The sequence below is a fragment of the Brugia malayi genome (genome assembly GCF_000002995.4).
Source record: "Brugia malayi strain FR3 genome assembly, contig: Bm_v4_Chr1_scaffold_001, whole genome shotgun sequence".
Classification (NCBI taxonomy): Eukaryota; Metazoa; Nematoda; class Chromadorea; order Rhabditida; family Onchocercidae; genus Brugia; species Brugia malayi.
In genome coordinates, this window is record NW_025062475.1 from 4,565,592 (window position 1) to 4,587,822 (window position 22,231).

The following is a 22,231-nucleotide window of genomic DNA, read 5'->3' on the forward strand; positions in this document are numbered from 1 at the left end:
GAAAAAAAGATTGAATGACGCGAAAGAAAAAATGAAATGAAATAAAATAAAATGAAGTAAAATAAAATAGAATGAAGTGAAATAAAATAAAATAAAATAAAATAAAATAAAATAGAATGAAATGAAATGAAATGAAACGAAATGAAATGAAATGAAATGAAATGAAATGAAATGGTAGAATCGAGTCGAATCGAGTCGAATCGAATCGAATCAACTATGTCTACATCTTCATCTATCTCTTCGTCAAAAGCAAAACACACAAGAGACCTATAGAGTCACCCATAGAGTCAATCTATTTACTAGGCTTATTGCAGGCATTGTTAAGCGAGGATGTCTTTGGCCAATGGTGACAATTACCAAACCATTTCGTTAGTAAGTATTCCGTAAAAGCTAGAGTATATGGCAGAGTTTAGGGATAAAGATGAAAATGACGAAGTGAATATAAATTTGCGATAGTTCAATCCTGAAGTCTTCTTTCATCATGTTCCTCTCATCATTCTTTCAATTTCTTTCTTTCCTTCTCTCTCTTCTAATTTCAAATTTTCTGAATGCGAAAGTCATCCGTTTTCAGTAGTCTAATTTGAAGTAATGCTATTGATGCTTCTATTGCTGCTATTTATTTGATAGTATTTTCAATGATCCTGAAATAAGCTGTGATACTTCATGTTTCTCTATGAATGATCAGATGTAATCATTGACATTCTTATCATTCATTCATTTTTTCTCACTTATAAGTGGCATAGTTGATGAAAATTATGCTTCTTCTAATTGCAAAAATGTGATATTGGCTTATCTAATCAAGCTTTATTAGCTCTCATCAAATTCATCGATATATTAGGCAAATAAGGAAGAAAGATATGAAATAATATTGATCAATATAAACAATATCCGCATTAAAAATCCATATCATTATTATCATTTGCTATATACTAACAAAATATCTATTATCTTCCATAGTAATATTTTGGAAGATCTGGGATACCTAGCGACAAAACTAAAAAAAAAACTAATAATATTTTGAAGATTTCGTTTTCATCATTTTTGGAAGTCTAAAATACACTTTTAACATATCTTTTTCAATACTTAGTTTTGATATACATGCATAGAGAAAAATACAAATATTTTTCACAGATACAAACAACTTCAGCAATAAAAAAAAATGGAAAAATTCACATTTAAATCTATTTTTTTGCAATATTAAAAAGAAGAACAACAAAAAATATTAATTCCATAAAATTGAAAAATGTTAAGAATTTGAAGAAAACGTGATCACTAAATTGAATTTATAATCATTTTTTGCTTGTTCCCATATGCAAGCAAGTCATGCCAAAATAACATGCCTATGAGTCATCATTCTGTTAGCCTTTTAGGGCCTACAAACCTTTAAAGGATGTAAGCCTAAAGCCAATTGCACACAAACAACCATGCCATTCCTCGTTTCTCATCTTATGGTCATTGCAATCACAACGATAATCATTCATTCTTCCATTTGTCTTATTTCTTATTCAATCAGTCTATTCATTTTTTTTTTTCATTTCTTTTTTATTCAATCAAATAATTATTTTAATTTTTAAGACATTTACCATAAAATTAAGTTAAACACTTGAATAAGTTAGATTTTTTAAAACAGTTTTGATATTTGAAAATTGGAATAATAACCATAAAAGAATGTTATAGATGGAAAATTTTCAAACAATTCTTTCCTATCGAATAAATTATTGGAATACATTGTGATTTAATGTTTCACTTTAATTATTTCATTATTACTCACACCGCTGACATTATCGTTCATCATCGTAACAACAATTATCATTACTTTCTTACTTAATACTGACGGATACTATAAAGCTAATTGGATGTAAGTTTTAAAGTTTTCCACTTTGTTTATTTCATTCAGAAAATATTTATCTGTTAGCAGCGGAATTGATGATGCACTTTGCAAAATTTAAATGAAATTGAACGAGTAACAATAAATAGTTGGGAATAGATAGAGAGAGAAAAAAAGATGAGAATGAAAAAGGAAGAAGAGGAAAGTAAAAGAAGAAAGAGAAGCAACTAAAAATTATCTACTGATTAATCTAATTGTTTACATATATTTTAAATATTTTGAGGTGAATCTGAGATATCATTCAACAAGATATCTTGGAGGATTAACAAACCTGAGAACTCTCAATCTGTACCTTTCGGATTTCTCTATTTGTGTGTTGCTGTGATTTCTTCTGCCATAATTGTTTAAATTCAAAATTTACAAAATGAGATTGCTCACTGATTCTATTTGCCGAGCTCTACACAATCTTACAAAATTGAAAGTATTTATAATCTTAGCTTCTGCATTTCTTTTCGAAACTGAAGTAAGAAAAGGTGATATGATAATGAGTTGTTAACATGGACAAAGAGTTATTACTTATTTTACACGTTTGTCCAACTGATACTTTTGGACCAATATTAAAAAATCGTTTTTGATAGTGCAATCATCATTATCCTATCCGTCCAAAATATTATCATTATTATCATTTGAATTACGATTATTAACATTATGTAAACTTTGCTTCCGATTTACCATTTCTCTATGATACAAGCAAATAATAGCAAAAAGAAGAGATATTACTATTTTTAACTTCAATTCTTTTCTAAAATAGAATCCGAGAACTACATTAATAATATCCGCTGGTTGCTTTATCGAGTATCATTCAAATAATGCATTATCATATATTATTTCTGTTTGTATGAAACTTATAATTAATGGACGAAAATACATATGATTATTACTATTATTTTTATTTAATGCTACTGTTAGTTATTATTACCGTTAATTGTCATTATTACTATTATTGTTGTTATACTACCATTGCTATTACAATAATAATTATTATTATAATAATTATTTTGTTATGGCTACCACCGTTATCGTCATTATTATTATTATATCATTAGTGTTATAAAATGGCAGTATGATAATTTTTCGGGTATAAATAATGTTGAACAAATTAGAAATTTATGCATATCAATAACAAATCATTAATTACAAATATAAATGACATATTTCTTCTTTTCCTTTAAATTTTAATATTTTTCAGGTTATGAATTTTCATTAAAGTATTATATGTGTAAGAAAACATTCGTCTATTCTAACCAACGTTGTTATTTCCGGTACATTTCTGACTTAACGAATTAATTGAAAATGTTTTATTTTAATTGGATATTCTGAATAATCTATCAATAAGTTAATCGATCTATTGCTAAAGTAATTCCTCAGATGAAACTTACTACTGAATTTGTCCTGTTTATTTAATATATTTTCACTGCTAAAAATCAATTTTCCCATTCCGTATTGGAATGAATAATTCTAGAAACAATCAACTGAAAAAATCAATTCGTCTTAATTGATTAAATTGATGTTCTTCTACAAAGTTTGAATTTTATTAGCTATTTTTTCCAATCGTAGCAAACCAGGTATGGGAGCTTCCTTAACATCACCTTTACCCCATCGACCGCCAACAAGTGTCTGCAATCATTTGTTTGTGGCATCAGATGCTCCACCAATTTTTCGACATCATCCATTGACAACGATACAGGCCAAAAAGCAATCGGTATTTGCGGCAGGATGGAATTGGTCTAAAAAAGCTGCGCAACAGGTTGGCCTTTTTTTCCGTTCTTCTTTCCCTCTTTTTTCAGGACTTCGAGATTTTTTTTATGATGAAAAAGTTATCAGTGAATGAAAACATCTAACGTTTGAGCATTTATTTGTGAACTGAATGTTTTAATTGGATGATTTCATTCTATCCATTATATTTTTAAATTAGGTATTTAAGAATTAAAAGAGTCAAGAATTTGTACAAATTTCGTAAGTTATTTAAAATATTTTTCTAGTGTTATCAAATTAATTATTCAATAAATTGATATATGCTAATGTTATGGAACGCACATATTGCTAAGTTAAGCGGAAATGCTTGTTGTAAAATGAATTTAGTGAATTTTAGAATAAGTAAATTGAAAAAAAGAGGAAGGAAAGTGTATTTGAAAGATAAATAATAGTCGTGAAATTTAAATTGAAATGAATGAAAGTTCGAAATAATAGAGAAAGCATTTTGCAAAGTTACAAAAGCAGTAATCAATCAGTAAAAAAAGAAACACCGATTCTTTTTTTTTGAAATACTGATTTTAATGATTTTTTTTTTTTTTAAAAAAGGGTTAAATTACATAAAGTAAGATTTACACAAAAATCACATAAAAAAAAAGAAAATTAATTACGTCAAGTTAATTAAATCAATCGCTTAACTAATTAGCTAGTTAATCAATCAATCATTTCTAATTCAAAATATTATTTAATTCATCACATTTTTATGTCCAATATTTTTCATTTCTTTTTCTTTTCATTGTTTCCATTCTCTCTCTTCCTCTTTTCCTCTTTCCCTCTCTCTCTCTCTCTCTCTGTAATTTTAAGCCTATATTTTAACATTCTTTTGCAATCATCAAAAATTATTTGAGAAAAGAAAAAGAAAAAGAAAAAAAAAAACTGAATTGAAAAAAATGTTGTCTGCTCTTTTCTGAAACAGTGTCTCTAAAATAAAAGAGCCTCAGAAAATGAATGAAGGATAAGTGTTGATGGTAAAGTGGAGATGCTAATAGAGCCTAGTTTGGTAGAAGAAGCCAGATGATGATATCCATGAAGCAATTTTAAGTATTTGCATAAAGATGTGTGTATGTATGTGTATGTGTGTGTGTGTCGGTGTGTGTTGGTGTCTGTGCTTGGGTCTACTTAAGTATGTATGTTTAGACAGGCCTGTTTTTCCCCATTTCCTATATTTTTGCTTCATTTTCAATTGAAATGAAAAAAGAGGCCAAAAAGCTAATTAATGGAATCATTTTAAAATCCATTTTCCTAAGGCTTTTCTCATTTATTTGAAAAATGTCGCTCTTTTTCATGATTTCATTTCGTTAAAATTTACTAAATCAAAGTAATTTTTTGTTTACAAAAAATATTTTAATATTTCATTAGGAAAATATTTTTCACACTGTAATGACAGTTAGTTTAATTTAATATTTATTAAATTTATTTTTACAAAAGAAAAAAGCAAAAAATCGTTTAAAAAATTGAAAGTTATAAAAAAAGAAACAAAAAGAAAAAAAAAGGTTTATATGAACCAGTAAATGAATACATTTAGTTAATCATAGAATTATGATGTAAGAGAAAATTATATGAAATGTTTGAAATGAATAAATGATTTTGATTATTTTTAATTTTATCTATCTTTGAATCATACTATTCTGTTCTAAAATTATCATTTAATTTTTATGATTATAGATGGATTTTTAGTACTAAAAATTCTTCTAATGTTTAAATCATACTTATAGAATCCTCTTTTTTCTATGATGAACCTAACCTTATCATTGGATTGATCAATCGTTTAAGTAAAGCGTTAATTACTTATGTGTAAATTACATTTTACTTAAAAATTCATCATGTTTTAACTTTTTTGAGATATTTATGGGTTCTTAATTATATTTTAATTATTATTTTGATGTTATTAACAAGCTATCATCTTAATCTTTATTTTTCTTTCTCACTCAGCATAACTTATTTAAACTTTTTTTTATCCTCTTTGTTCAATAATTAATAAATAAGCATGACAATTCAATGCAATGCTTTCACTTTGTTTGATAAAAATAAAAGCAGGTATAACAGAAGAAGAATAAAGAGTGGTAAAGAGAAAGGGACAGAAATGAAAAAAGAAAGGGAAATTTTAAATAAAAAAATTTTTTTTTTTGATGTTAAAAATTGTATTCTTCATTCCTTACGAGAAATTGAAAATTTACACCATTTTCTTTACTTTCTTTGTTTATTTCTATGCCTTTTTTCTTTTTCCTCCTTTTCAAACCTTAATTGAAAATAGCTCACTTTAAAAAAAAGAAAAGAAAAAATGCAATTACATATATGAGGGTTTGTTTTCATCACAACTCTGTAATACTTATACAATCCAAATTACATTTTCATTCTATCTCCACTTCATTTTTTTCTCTTTGTTTTATTACTTTGTCCATAGTCTTTAATTTGCCTTGTTCAAGATGTTAGCCTAGAGAGTTAATGAGCTAATTAGCAATTTAATTGCATAAGTAAATAGTAACTGTAGAGAACATAAGAAAAACATTAACGACTTGAAGTTTCTTTTTTTTTTCTTTTGTTTTTTCGATTGAAAATTCTCGTCCTCATACTTCTTTGGTCGTTCAATTATTAATTAAGTCAAAATTCATAAATTTGATTTTTTTTCTTAATATGCCAATAAGTTTTTATAATATTTTATTATCACTTTTCAATCATTTTAAATGTATTTAAATGTTTGCCTTAAACTTAAATTCTGATAATTAATTGATAACCAAATGTGCTTTGTATAGATATGTACCAAAATGAAATCAATAAAATTTATTTAAAGCATAGAGTAAAATTCTGTAATAGTTAATATAGCAATATTTTTAGTTCAAATAATTTAAATGATTATAATTTTAGCTTCAAATGCAAGCTCAAGCGCAAAAACAACGAAGTTCAACGGTAACATCACGTTCCACCGATTCTATGCTACTATTGGCTACAAATCAAGCAGAAAAATGCTCACGTGAGCTACCGTATACTCAACTATCCGTAACTTTAGATAGTAATCAAAATTATAAAAAGTATGAACCAGCAGTAACAAATCCGACGAAGAATCGACGAAATTCATTAGTTATCGTGGATACGGCAACAGTTATACCAAACTATTACAGCATCCGGAAAGAGATAAAACGAGAATTAAAACTTAGTAAACAGGTTATTTGCAAATTCTACTTATTTATTTTTCCTTTTACTATTCAAATGATGTCTTAAATAGTTTCAAAATTTTGGTTGTTTAAAATAAAGCTAAAAATGTTTAATGGAATATTTTCTGTATAATTTTATCACTTTTGATTTCAAAAAATTAGTTGAAACATAGCTAATGCTTTCAAACAAGTGTAAATATGTTAAATCACAATAGTTTATCATATTTATTATTTTATTTAAAAGTTTTTCCAATCTTTTTTTTAAAATTAAAAAAGGAAAGTTTTTATTTATTAGAAAACAAAGGCTAAAAATTTTCTTAGTTTTTTTAACTTAAGAAAATTAAAAACCTAAATAATTAAATAATTACTTTTCGTAGAGGTATTTCAAACGAAAAAAAAAAAAAGGAAGAAGAGAGAAAGATACTTGTAGTTTTAAAGAATACGAACAAGTTGAATTATAGGTTGAATTAATCCTTAGTAATTTTTATTTCAAAATTTAATTCAAGAAAAATTAAGCTGTCATTAAAAATAAAATATATAATCTTTGTTCAAATTTATTTTCTTTTAAATTTTAAAAATTGTTTGCTCTATGCAAAATTAAAATTTCTGACCTATGGTTGTATAATTTCATAAATCAATGAAATTGCCTAATGCACCAATTTTCATTGAATTCATTTTCGCCATATATCTCATTCGAACACATCTCATATTTCATTAAATTTGACTCATTAAATTATTATTGTATTCATTTCTAGCAATCCTAAGATTATTTCAAGTATTTAATTATATATGAAAGTAGTTCAGAGCAAATATTCGTCTTCTGCCATTTATCAATTATTTCCAATCTAATAGATTTCCTTTTTTTTTTTTTTTTTTTTCTGTTTTCTCAAAGTTATTACATTACATTATTAACTGCCAAGCTATTTTGAATAAATTTATCCGAAAATTATTCAAATTAATTTGCACAAAAATTTGGTGTTGTTTACATGAAAATTAACGAAATTTAATCAATTCAGTGAAAATATTTAATAATAGGTGTTAAGTTGCAAATTAAAAAACTAAAAAAAAAAAAACTATTCCAAATTAAATACTAATTCTCTTCATTTTATTTTTTTTTCTTACATCTTACTTACTTATTTTCTTTCAAGTTATGGAACATTTTTATTCAAAAGATATTTTCTTTTTTTTTGTTGGAATTTTTGTTTGGAATTTAATCACCACAATGATACAAAAAGACCGATTAAAACCACCTCTCAAATGAATTAAAACAGCGTATGTTTTCTGGTTCTATTAAAATTCACTGAATAATTCTATCAAATTTTATTTTTTACTTTTATTTAAAATGTTTCATTCCTTTATAATATTTTCTTCACTTTTTTTCTTTATGATCAAATGAAAATTGCTAATAGTATTTAATTATTTTAAAATTGCTCCATTAATTTGACTTTAAAAGAAAAAAAATATCCAATTTCATTAGTGAACTTCATCTTTATTCAGAAAAGAGCAGTTCATATTATAGGAATTCTAGAAAGCATAGAAATTATTATTTGATACTAATTATTCAAATTAATAAAACATTTTAATACTACTTATTATATATGGTAAGTCACTTACGCTCTTTTCACCAATTAAAATTACTGTGAAATATCAATTATAAGAAATATTCAAATTTTCATTCATACCTAATTTCTCATTTTTACTTAATTAACACTTTCGAATTTATTGCGAAATTACTTTCGAATTTATTCCATTTATTTTGTTGATTGTTTACAGATCATCCCTTAATTTCAAACAAACTCTTGCGAATACTTTAAATTACTTCTTTCTATGCTTATTCAGTACTCAATTTTGGCGTAAAACATAATTCTAGTAACGTTAGCACTTATCAATGTACTACTTAAGGATAGAATTTTTGCATGAAACGTGACAGTTAAGCGTATTTCAAATAGCCATGCAGTTTATTTGTAAAAGTTTGAAGAAATGTCGAGCAATAATTATAGCATTTGTAACAGAATTAGCTCTAAGTTTTAAATTATATATATATATATATTATCACCTATTATTACTTATCTTATTTTCTCTCATTTCTTTTTTAGATTTCAATTTATATGAAAATTTGAATCATTTCAATTCATTTTAACTTTGATGAAATAACACTTTCAGTCTAATATGACAATGTTCCTTTCCTTGTTTCTTGTCTATCTGAATACTTCCATATTAAAACTTTAGAGAATTATTCTGATCAGTTGTGACTAAATTATGCGAAATTTTCTCACCTTGTACAACTCTGTCATAATTGTCATTTTTATGAAATATTTTGTTAATTAGTAATTCTTAGGAGATTTTCTAATGATATGTTCATTACTAATTAAATCAGGGCTGAATTTAATCCCACTATAATGTATTTTTTAATAATGTAATTTATACATAATATAAAGGATTTCAGTTTCATTTTTCAATTTTTCACATCCCTATTCAACTTATTAAGCATGTTCATTTGTGTAAAAGTAGCAGCATTGAAATCGTATGCAAATTTCTACCAATTTTCATTCATCAAGTCACTGTTAATACTTGTTAAATTGATATGTAATTAGGTGCCTTCATAAAATATTAAAACTTTTGCAAACTTTGATGATTGATTTCCAGAAAATTCAATAACTTATATTATAGCATTTATACTGAAACGAATGAAATTTTAATGCAAATTTAGCATTTTTTTTAGGATTTTGTTAACAATAATTTAATCAGTCCTATTGGTCCGCAAGCAAAGACACCGTTGTCACCAACACATCGTGCTCAGAAACAACCATTTGGTAGTAGTTGTGCGGTAAACAATGATAATACTGCTGTCGCAACGGGTATTACTGATTCAACAAATGATAAACAAACTTATAAATCCTGCAAGAAAATTACCACCAATTGTACCGCAAAAGGTAAAGTAAACATATTATTGATATATCGAATAATGTTGATAATCAATGTAATTCTTGATAATTAATCATAATTATTCACAGTTATGCAACAGTATGCTTACAAATAATAAGTGAAAACTACGATTATCTAATTATTATAATTAAGTGATGATAATAATGGTTAGGTGATTGTTTGTGATTGATTATGAAAATGCCATATATTCAATATTTTTTGTTTTTCTCGATTTATTTTATACCATTTTAAATAAATTAAATTGATTTAGAAACATAAATAATAAAATAACATTTTAAACAAATGAAATAATGAACGCTGATGTGGAATTAGTAATTGTCTATAACAAGTAATTATATATATCAATAATCACTAATAATTATAGCTATAATATCCACCATTTGATAAATGTTGTTTATTCTTCGAAATATTGCTAATAAAATATTTTATGCTTACAGCATTGGTACCAAATGATAATGTAAAGAGGAGAACAGTGATTCAGGCATCTACGTCAGAATTACTTCGTGGCCTTGGACAATATTTATCAAAGCAATGCCATATTCGACATTTTGAGCCTGCTCAACTTGTTATGTGGCTTAGGACCGTTGATAGGGCACTTCTGCTACAGGTATTTTAATTTTTTTAACAAAAATTTCATATAAATAAATTATAAAATGTTGAATAAAAAAGGATTAAAATAATGTGATAAATGATTTATTAGCAACTGTCACATGACTGTGTCAATTTAATTTAATACTTAAACTTGTATATGAAAATTTTTGTTTTAATTAAGATTATTAAAAGTAGTTTTTCTTTTATTTTTGGTTAACATTTTTTAGGGTTGGCAAGATGTAGCATTTATTAATCCGGCAAATTTAGTCTTTGTTTATATGTTGGTGAAAAGTATGGTGAGTAATAATGAAACGATAAAAACGGTGGAAGAATTGCAATCGGTTGTGCTCACCTGTCTTTATATAAGTTATAGTTATATTGGAAATGAAATTTCCTATCCATTGAAACCGTTTCTTGTTGATCAGGTTCAATTTATTTCTTCAGTTCAAACACATTGAAAAAGAATGGAAAGATTCTGAAATAGCAATCAAAATACAAAAATTGTAAATTAAAAATTTCAAATAGCTATGTTGAGATTATCCGATTATATATATAAATATAACATGAAATTTTCAAATGACTCTAACATTCATAATATCCATTTGTACAAATAATTCATTTCAAAGCAATTATATCCGAAAAACTGTAACCAAAATTACCACCGTTTATATACGATGCAGCTCATTTTTCAACTTTCAAATTTTATTTAAAAAACAAATTAACTGATAATTTATTTTTTTTTTTTTAAATAAAAAGTTTCATTGACAGCATTTCAACAAATGTTTTATCAGATTGTATGATTAAAAAAAAATCACATATACTTATAATATTTACTAAGTATTTCAGAAAATAACCATACAATATATTTGATCTAAAATATTTGTGTTACAAATGTTATTTAATTAATAAAATAAAAACATGTTAAAATATTGTTTGAATAAAACTTTCAAAACTGTTTTCAAAGAGTAATTGTAAAGAGAAGAGGAAAAAAATAAACAAACGTAAATTTATTCTGAAAATTGATGATTAAATATGTGGGTAAACAAATAAACACGTATAAAATTTTCTAGTATGAAATTCTAAATAAGTATAAAATTCTAAAATTGAAATGCTACTGGCAAACTATTATCATAACATGTTAGTTTCATTTTATCCGATCAAAATATTTCAAAAGCTTTCACCAACAAATTTTAATGCATTCACACATTCTCAAAAGAAGAATGCCTCTAACAAAATGTTTAATAAGCTCAAAAATAAAACAAACAAAAAAAAAAAAAAAAAAACATTCTCAGGAGAAAAAAAAAAACAAAAACAAAAACTTTTCTTTTTTACAATTTTTTTCTTACTTTTTTGAAAGAATAAAAATTTCGCATAGAGAATATTATTAAAATTAATTAATGCATAATTTTTTTTCTTTGCAAAAAACTTTTTTTTAAAAAAATTGCCAATGACTAAATAATGGAAATTGTAGGATCGCGATCGTTTCTGGGATCGATGTGTCCAAATAGTAAATGAACGAAGTGCTGATATGTTACGACTTAATTCATCAACAACTTATTTTACTGAAGTATTTGCTGAATTAAAACATTATGCTTTAGAATAATGTATAATAACATGCAAAAAAAAGAGGTAAAATTTAATTAGAAATTATTTAATTTTTCTTCAATGTTATTATTCATCATAATTTAATAAATTTATTCTTTTATGATTTATCATCTTTCGTTTTTTTTTTTTTTTTTTTTCTTTTCTTTCTTTTTGATTTTTTTCTAAAAGTTTATTTCTGCCTTTATTTTACTTCATTTCCTTTTTTTTTTTTTTTAACATACTAACATAATTTAAAAAGCATTTTTCGATGTTTGATTAAATTTTAGCATAGGTTTTTTTTTTTTTTAATTCTTATTCCTATCTTTTTTTTTTGATTTCTACCATTACCTTTTTTTCTAATACTTCTCTATTGGTTAGAAAATATTATTACTAATTAAGGTTATATATAAGTATTGTAGTTCTATAACGTAGATTTATGACACTGCTTAAGAGAAAAAAATTTTTTAATCTTAATTTTTTGATTATGTTTTTCATCACTTTTTTCCATTCATCTATCATGATCATGTTTCAGATCGTTTTATGAATATATCAATTTCAACTAATACAATAAGCAGCCATTAGCTACTGATCTATGGCTGATCCATGAAATTGTTAATATTACGATTTGATATCCAATTGATAGGTTGACAGTATCATCAATAAAAAAAAGTGAAAAAAAAATGAAAAATAGAAATGGTGCTATTATATTATGAAATAATTTTTAATATTTAAAAATTTATAAATTTGGATAGAAAAAAATTATCATTATTTCGTTTTGTTTTGTAATTTAATTCTGTTTCATAGTGATGAGATATTTTCTTAGCTTAAAAATGTTAAAATATGATGAAGGCTGAATTTAAAAATTAGTTGAAACATATATTTAAAAAAAAAAAAATAATAATAATAAAGTCAAATAACAACTGCCAACATTTTAGATGACATTTTTTAAATATTGAGTAAAATAATAAATGAAATAATTTTTGAAAATGAATGAGTGCAATAAATTAAAATGATTGTATTATTTAGTATAAAAATGACACACTTTTAAACAATAAATTTTTTTCCGCAAGAAATAAAATATTCTTCAAAAACAAATGAAAAAAAAAAATCAAAGTGAAAAATGAATAAGAAAAAAATTGTTACTCAATTTTTGATTATTATTAATGCAGTTCAAAATGCTCAAATATTTATTCATTTTGAATTTTGTTATTCGATATTTTTAAGACAATGCACGAATGATTTTTCTTTTCTAAAATTTATTTTTTAACAACAACATATAGTTATGCTATCTCATTGAAGATAAATCGTATATAATTAATAACATGGAAAATGAAAGCAATAAGATGAAAGATTTTATTTAATTAGCATAATTATTAGTGATGAGTCATAAATCATAGATAGATACATTTGATTATTCATAAATTATCTGAATGCTATTGAAATCAAATTAACGTACGTATTTCCCATGAGTTTGTTTATTTTTTATAATTTTTTCTGTCAATATATATCAAAAAATTTTTTGAAATTTAAAAAAAAAAGAGGAAATTAAAAGTTTATTTTTTAAATTAATCAATAATGATCTCATTAATATTTGCACAATATTTTTTAATATAAGTAATGCATATTTGTATAACTCGATCTATAAACATTATTGATCTCAGCAAATAAATGTGATTGTATATGAAATCGGTTATATTCGAAGTCGAAATGCCCTATGCAGTAATATTTTGCTAATTAGTATGACAATATTTTAATAATCGATTATTTTGCTTTTAAATTAATGTTAAAAAAAGTTTTTGAAAAATATATCGCACTCATAATTATTACAGGGTACTGCAATTATTTCAATTTTTAGCATTATTGTTGCAATAAACATTGGACAAATAAACAAAAATAATAAATGGCTGTATACAACATATAGGGTTTATTTAGAATTTTCTCCAATTAAAAAAATTCAAAAGAAAAAGTTAAAATTAAAAAAATTTTTCCAATTTTAACAATAGGATATGTGTTGTAGATAGACTAAGCTAACACTATTTACTAGGTTTTCATTATTTTCTTTTATTTATAGTAAGTTCTATAAAAAAGTAGCAATTTTTTGTAATGTTTTTTATAAAAACTGATTAAATTTATTAATTCATTTAATTAATTTACTGGTAATATACTTCAATCATTTACGATAATATAATTCATTAAGACCAAATGCCGGATACGGATTAAGTATGGTTTTTTTTTATCATTTTACTTCTAACATTAAATCAACTTAGTTATTTAGTCTATAGATAAGACGCTTGGTTGATATCATTGAAATTTTTTGTTAGTATAATTGATTGATCTCAAATTAATGAAGTTTTTAAATGCTGATACTGTTATCATTAAACTGATATTGCATTAAATGTAGTACTGTTTATCTGTTTATTTATTTGTTTGTTTGTTTATTTGCTTACTTGCTTATGCGTAATTAATCTCTTTACATTTTGTTTATGCTTTACAAAAACGTGTATGTGCAGCAAATTTAAAACATAATTGGTTTCAAATTTTTTAAACTAACTTATTAATTGTGTATACAATAAATATGTATTTGTGTGCTCTATTTTCTGACTGCTAAAAGTGCTTCAAATAATATCGTATAAAAATGCTTTTATATTGTATTACACTGCCACAAATAAAACTTTTTTTCATTTAGAATAATAAATTAACATAATTGAAATTCATGTAAAAAAAAAAAAAAAAAAAAAAAAAAACATAGGAAATATGAATATAGTATATCATTACTATATATCTAATTGTTATAAATTTTAATTTGAAAATAAACTTTTTCAATTGTACAACATTATTAAGTTATCCATTAATTATTAATATAAATTATCATTAGTAATTTAATTACTAAAAAGTATAATTTGTTTACTTACAATAGCGATACATAATGCAAAAAGACGTCATATCATGCATTTTTTTATTTACAAATTTTACTTGTTTATTAGCAATTAGTTATTATTATTATTTTAATATTTTCTCACATAGCATTTTATATAGCATGCAATGCAGTAATGCATATATTGCATGCATTCCTCAATAAGTATTACTTTGATCGATGTTGTTAATATTATATTTACTTGCACGTAACACGCAACTTGCAGTTTATGTCCAATAATCTAATTGGTAATATTGGTAATCATCATTCTCATTTAACGTATATCTTTTTACTCTCCTCACTTCACTTACTCTTTATAACACTACACACACATACACATACATGCACACATACATACATATACACATACACAGACAGACACACACACACACGCACATGCACACAAAGTACATTGCAATAAATTTGTATTACTTCCCTTCCCCCATGCACCCGCCTGTGCGTACGTACACATACATACATACACATACATAGAGAAGACATACACACATACATGTATACTTACGTATATGTGTGCACTCCAACGGTTGTAATGCTGAAGTAGGATCATACTTGCATGTCATTTTGTACATTTTAAATTATTTGTTAATTCAGTTTCCGGATTGTTTGTATTATCTCATAGATTTCTTTTTCCGGATTAGTATATTATTTCACATTTTTTGATTCCAAATAATATATTGCTTGGTGTTTTTGGTTGATAAAAGTTCTAATTTGAAATTTTAAATAATGATGCAAGGATTAGCATGCGTCTTGTTTCTTTTTTTCTTTCTTTTAATTTTTGCATCTAACCTTTATATTCATTTTAACATTTCAAGGGAAGCGAATTGATCACTACCGTAAATTACGTTCAGTCAGCATTTTGTTGATATTAATCACATTTATGATATTTCTTATAATATATTATGTGTAATTTGAGATTCTGAAAATTCCGCATGTTTCAGACATTCACGGAACACTCTGTTAGTAATAATAACACTTTTCTTAGTCATAGTAGTAATTTAACCGCGAGATTAATTCAGTCAATCATTGAATCAAATAATTTCTTTTTTTTTTTTTCATGTCTAACTGCCTTTTTTTTTCAGCTCGTTTAACAAGTATGCAGTTTCATTGCTGCATGCAGTTGCACTATCTTCATACTGCACTCAGTAATAGCCGATTTGCACTGATGGCTTCTTCAAAATCAATAATAGTACATCCGTTTGTTTTATTTACTCAATTATTGGAGATATACGTGTAGCATTCATTCATTCATATATAAAATGAACCTTTTTACAACGTATTAATACGAATTTATTCTATTCACTGTTATTTTCTTATTTAGAAATATATGCGAAATATTTCTAGGTGATTCAATCGGATAGTAATCAATGGAACAAGTCGAAACGGCTGGTGGTTCAGAAGCAATTTTCGAACTGATCAATATTATACGACAAGATCCGAGTATTTGGGATCGAACATCCACTACATACATTACTCATTTCGATTTAAAAATTCATCGATTTGCCGAAATTGCAGAACAGCTCAATTTGGAAGCTGGTTAGTACATTTTCTTCTAAAATAGTTACTTTCGTAATACATCGCTTATAAAAATTGAGAATTTGGATTCAGTAATTGAATGAGAATTAGAAATTAGAAGGTGATAGAAGTATATACTGTTATGATCTATTTATAAAAGGTTCTTTTTATGTCAAAATTAAAGTCCAAAGTATTCTTTTTGCACCTTATTATATGACTTGTTTTACATCTGTAATTACTGAAATATTATACTTACTTTTTTCAAGTGAGAGGACTGCAGTTAATACTTAAAAAATAGCTGAGGCCAAGATTTAAGATTGTTTTTGAGATAATATGGTTGTTTACCTTACACCATGCTATAACTAACGTTTCATTATTAGTGTTATTTGTGCTATCCTATTATTTTTGTAAGAGGAGGTTTTCTTTTTTCACGTTTAAAAAATAAGCAAACAGTTGAACTATTATCGAAATTAATGCTTGAGATTTTCACTTATAGTTTGCGAATTTTTTATCGTTCATGTAAAATTTCGAATTATTTTTATTTCAGTAACAGCTGAAGTCGTGGCATCAGCATGGCGTGAATTAAGCGAAAAATATCGTCGACGATTGTATGATGGTAAACGTCGAAATGGTGCAACAAATTGGCCATATTTCGAAGCAATGAGCTTTTTACGAGATCAATATGAGTAAGAATTTTATACGATGGTAAATGTCGGAATGGTGCAACAAATTGGCATATTTCGAAACGAAATACTAAGAGTCTTTGTCGACAATTATTTAAGGAAACTTAATTCAATTATTTGCCTTCTTTTTTCAGTGTTCTTTGCTAATAATAGTTGTAATAACAGATCTTATCATTGTTACATATCTAACTTTTCTGATATAACTTACGAGCAGCATGTATACTTGTACTTCAACTCTTTATATTTGTAGACAGACCAAATGGTATCGACCATTAGCGGTAGCACGAGCCAATCACTTACCGTCATCATCAAATGTTGCACAGCTGGTGGATACATTCTTAACTGCACAAGCTGTCCTTGATGCTGAGCAAACAATCTCAAAAGCTGTTGAGCCAATGCTTCCCATTACTTTGTCAGATTCTCTACAGGTTCTTTATTTGGGATTTTCTACCATCATAACATATTTCTTTGCGAAAATCTTTGCAATTAACTTCCTATGTCCTTCTTTACCAATTCTCAAAGTATTTTTGTTACAACTTAAAAGCATTTTTTTTTTCGTAGAAAAGTACATACTGTTATAGGGTAGCTAGTACAAAGGCAATTAGCTATTATCATATGATGAATGATATTATTATTTGCAGTTGTAAGTTCGTCATGTAGTAATACAATTTGATTTATTCATTTTAATTCCGAATGTATGCCATCCATTTACTAAAGCTTATTTGTTGCGTATTTCAGCAAAAAGGAGATGCAGTATTAGCTATACCGCTTGGAACTAGTGATGAACGAAGTGAGTTCAATAATTTATTTAATTTCGTTTCATTTATTCTTTCTCTTTGGTTTAAACTTTGTTTCTAACAGCAACAAGTTACCTTAACTAAGCTATAATTGTATTAGAATAAGACTCACAACTCCGTTCTTTTAATTTGTTCTAACTTGCAGAAACTGAATTCACAGCAAAATACGAATTGGTTGAACCCACGTTTCATCCCTTCACAACCACTGATCAAAATGAATTGAGTGGAAAGTTAGTTCTTATCTTTCTTTCTTTCTTTCTACGTTTCTTTTTTCGATATAATTTCGTTATGTATTCAGCAGACAAGTTTTTACCTCGGTGATCTTTTCTAATATTATCCAGCTAATTTAGCTGGAGGACAAAAGTTCAGTCTCATATAATAAATTTTGAAGCTTGGTAATGGATACCGTATTGATCAAAAATTAGATTTTATGTGCTTAAATTGTACCTCATATTGACTAAATCTTTCTACCAAAACATCACTATAAAACATCACTCTCTTAAATACATAGTCGGATGATAAAAATTCTTCCTTAGATGTTCTTTGTCATATTTTAGTTATAAAAGAGAAGTAACATTTTTTTTCTCATTTCTCTTGAAATTTATACAAATAATGTTATTTGCCAACTTTTCCCAAAGGAATAATTAGAGAAGTTCTGCTATAATTATTGAGAGTTTATATTTAATTTTGTCGTTTATATTTTTCTTCATTTCTTACTTGCAGTTATACAAGAACTGCTTACAGCGTTGATATAGATAACATCGCCATAGCTTCTGCTGCTGATAGTACGAAATCACCGGAAAATTATGATGACAAGCAATCAGCATCACCAACGGCATCCGTTGATGGCTTACCGCAGAGCAGTAACAATAGCACTGCGGATCAACCAACACCTGTTCTTAAGACACGGATACGAACACAGCGCTACGAAGCATACAGAAATCCTCGTCGAATATGGAAACAGCAAAAGCAATCAGTATTACATGTATATTAGCATAATATTTATTTATTTTCTCATGTTTCTTACTCCTTCAAAATTACTTATATCGTCATTTAAAATCATTTAAATATTTTTAGGGAGCTATTTTGAATTTCTATTCAGAAAAATTTTGAAAACTGATATAATTGTCTAAATTTAAATCGAACTTCTTTATTCCATCTGAAAATTGATAAATTCTTGATATGATGTTTAAGCACCAATATTGCAGTATTTTAGCTTTTAGGTTTCCATCAGAAGAATTTAGCTTTCTATTATTATACAATCAAAATTATTAAATCAGGTTAGTCATGCATATACTTAGTTAATTCATTTTTTTGTAGCAAAATTCTGGCACCATTAACAATACGTTTTCTGCTGTTCCAACGGGCGATACAGTTGCAGAGATTTTGCGATCTGTAGTAAGGCTTTTTTCTCAATCCAAATTTATTTCTTCAAGGAAAAAATTCGAGTTTTTTTATCTAACGATTAACATGTATTAATCAGTTTCAAGTACCGTATTATCACTTGCAACAACAGCAACATGTTGCATTTAACATATATCATTCAGTTTTGTTTTGATTAACATATACTATTCAATTTTTTTCCTAATTTTTGGTTGTAGTTACTCTCTTTATTAAAGTATTTTTTAAAGGATTCTATTTGTTTATGTTTTTTAATAATTTATTTTAGCGAGTTAACCCTGATGGTTTATCATCATATAGCTTAAATCCGAATCCTCATCATCATTTGCAACAGCAGCAACATTTCTCACCTCCTGCATTATGCGATAGTTCTTCAAGATGGGAGAATGTTGGTAGGATGAATAATTTATCTAATCATGTTTTGCTATTATTCGTGTTAGATTTCTGGATTTTTTATCATTTAAAAAAAGCGCAGCAGTTATTCTATACTCCTACATTATAATATTTAACACGCATTTTGCTTCCAAATAATATTAACCTTAAAAACTTTTCAGTTTTTTGAATTTCATAAGTGGATTTTTCTTGGATATTTACAGGTCGGGTATGGGTAGATATGATGAAAACGATACGATCACCTCAGCTAGCACTAGCAGCACACAAATATATTATGAATACGTTGTTTTCCGTTTTGGAAGCTGATCAGCAACTTGCTGGTACTGATCCGAATGCGACTCGTATCCGAATTAAAGATAGTGCTCCGCAAATCGAAATTACCATGCATCAGTGATGTTTTTCTTTAACAGATGCATTCTCAACTTGTGTTAATTTTTTATTTTTTCTTATGCATAATATATATAATACAATTTAGTGGTAGCTAATCTCTCCTTATTTTTAGACTTCTCAATTTGATAAATTGATCAAGTTACTACAAAATATGATGCAAGTCTGTAAACTTTCTAAATTTTAGATGAAATTTCGTTACCATTACTTATTTCTCTTGTTGTCTAAAATCTAAAATAATCTACTTAATAATCTGAAAATAATTTGCAAAATATTTATTAATGAAATAGGAGGAGAGACAAGCTTCCAGTCAGTGAAAACATGTTGAAATGGAAAATTTTTGTTTTTACTTTCCAAACCTGATCAAACATGTGCAAAGGATGGGAGTTATGCAAGTTGTTGATCATATAACGGATTCGTGTAATTTATTGTTATCCATAAAATTTAGTTCATTTAAATGAAAAGTAATAGTTAATGTACAGGATACGCTTATATAATAATAATAATAAAGAGACAAAATAAGCGAAAAGATAAACTTCTTAATACAGTCGTAAATAATATTCTGAAAAATTCACGATTTGATAATATAATTTGTTTTTCTTTTCCATATTAATCTAGAAGTTCTATCTTTACTACTTACTATTTTACTATCGCAGTAGAGAGCTTTGTACATATAAATTATTGTTGTTCGGTGATTTAAAATATTTGCTACACTTTTTTCTTTGGATCTTTTTTGCTTAGAATTGAAGTTCCAAAAATGGTTTTATATTCATTTATTTGAAAAGTAAATTTCTTCATTTTAATCATCTTAATCTTTATTTTCTAGAGTAATTATATATATATATATATATATTTTAAATAATATAATGCTAACTGTTATTGACGATAGCCGTCTCGAGTAATTGAGTAATTTTTGAGTCATTATTTAAACATCCCTCATTTGCTAATCTGATTAGATCTCATTTCTGCTCCTAAGATTTTTTTTGTTTTCACCAAGTCTACTTCTTTTTCTCTTTATAATTTTTGCCTATACATACAAATATTTGAGCAGTTGTAATAAATATTTATCGAGGTCAAACTTTCAATACATGTTTTTGATAAACGTATATTGAAAGTTTGACAATCGAATTTTGCAATATTGCATCGCTGACACAGCATACTTTCTTCAATTTTTAACTGGTCGAAATTCTTTTGTTTCAAATTAAAAAAATCCAGACACAAAAATATTTCATACTAACATCCTCAACTATTAATACAAATTATACGTGTAGCAAATTGTGGTTGAAATGATACGAAGTGTCATATAAAGCTTAAATCTTGAGAAATTTTCTTACTACCGGATAATCTGAATATTACATTTGGAGAGTTTCTAAACATTATTATCAAATTATATTTAATATTTAAGTATTTATAATGTGAGATTGAAACCGAGCGATAGAGTTAGTCCACTTAAAGTAAGATTCTGAATTGATAGGAGCAATGATAGCGCTAGGCAAGCATTCGATTATTAATACGTGACAGTAAGTGTGAAGATATATTTAATAATGTCAACAAAAAATGGAGGTCAATAGAAAAAGTTGACCTTAACATTTCCGTCGGTTTTAACAAATGGCATCCGCAATATAACATTCAAAGTAGTAAGCAATTAGAAATTAGACACTTAATTGTATTTCATTTCTCTCATTTATTTGCTTTTTTGTCATTTCCATCATTTTGAATAAATCACTGATCATATTGAATAAGAAAGTTCTATTCAAAATTATAATAGTATAACTTTGTAAATAAGGGATCTTAAAATTCCCAATTGTTAAAACATAATTTGAAGCTTTTTCGAGATGTACAGAAAATAAATACTATTATTAAAAGAGAGATATTAAAAGTTATTTGTACCGTAAGATACACATTTGATATTCTCAGTGTTCAAATATTGCAATGATTAAGTTTTCGAAAATAAAACAAAGCAAAAACTGTGTGTTTAAAATTTTTTGATTTGCAGATAGTTTGAAAAAATAAATTTTTAAATTTCACAAGTCAAAGATTTTCATCAAACAGATTTTAATAGAAAGAACCTTGATTATTATAGGAAGGTATCATTTGTGACAGTGAGCTATTTTGAAGTTGAAGGAGAATGCATATATGCTGCGACATTATGCATCAGCAAGAAAATATTTTGACGAAAACAATATTTGAAAATTTTTGAATAATTTGAA

The 22,231-nt window shown here is 26.0% G+C and overlaps 2 protein-coding genes across 2 annotated transcripts; both read left to right on the top strand.

The window, feature by feature from the left end:
* Nucleotides 1–2,252: 2,252 nt before the first annotated feature.
* On the top strand, nt 2,253–11,932 carry Bma-cdka-1 (Uncharacterized protein; the record flags this gene model as incomplete). Its single annotated transcript, XM_043076545.1, has 8 exons — nt 2,253–2,361; nt 3,078–3,150; nt 3,446–3,635; nt 6,506–6,802; nt 9,515–9,725; nt 10,176–10,345; nt 10,557–10,754; nt 11,801–11,932. 8 exons carry the CDS (start codon nt 2,253–2,255, stop codon nt 11,930–11,932), a joined length of 1,380 nt encoding a protein of 459 aa, XP_042932479.1.
* A 4,280-nt stretch (nt 11,933–16,212) lies between these two features.
* On the top strand, nt 16,213–20,028 carry Bm10660 (Uncharacterized protein; the record flags this gene model as incomplete). The annotated part of the gene is made up of 9 exons (XM_001896721.1): nt 16,213–16,381; nt 16,908–17,046; nt 17,294–17,471; nt 17,782–17,833; nt 17,986–18,070; nt 18,564–18,825; nt 19,161–19,238; nt 19,510–19,633; nt 19,838–20,028. 9 exons carry the CDS (start codon nt 16,213–16,215, stop codon nt 20,026–20,028), a joined length of 1,278 nt encoding a protein of 425 aa, XP_001896756.1.
* Nucleotides 20,029–22,231: the final 2,203 nt, after the last annotated feature.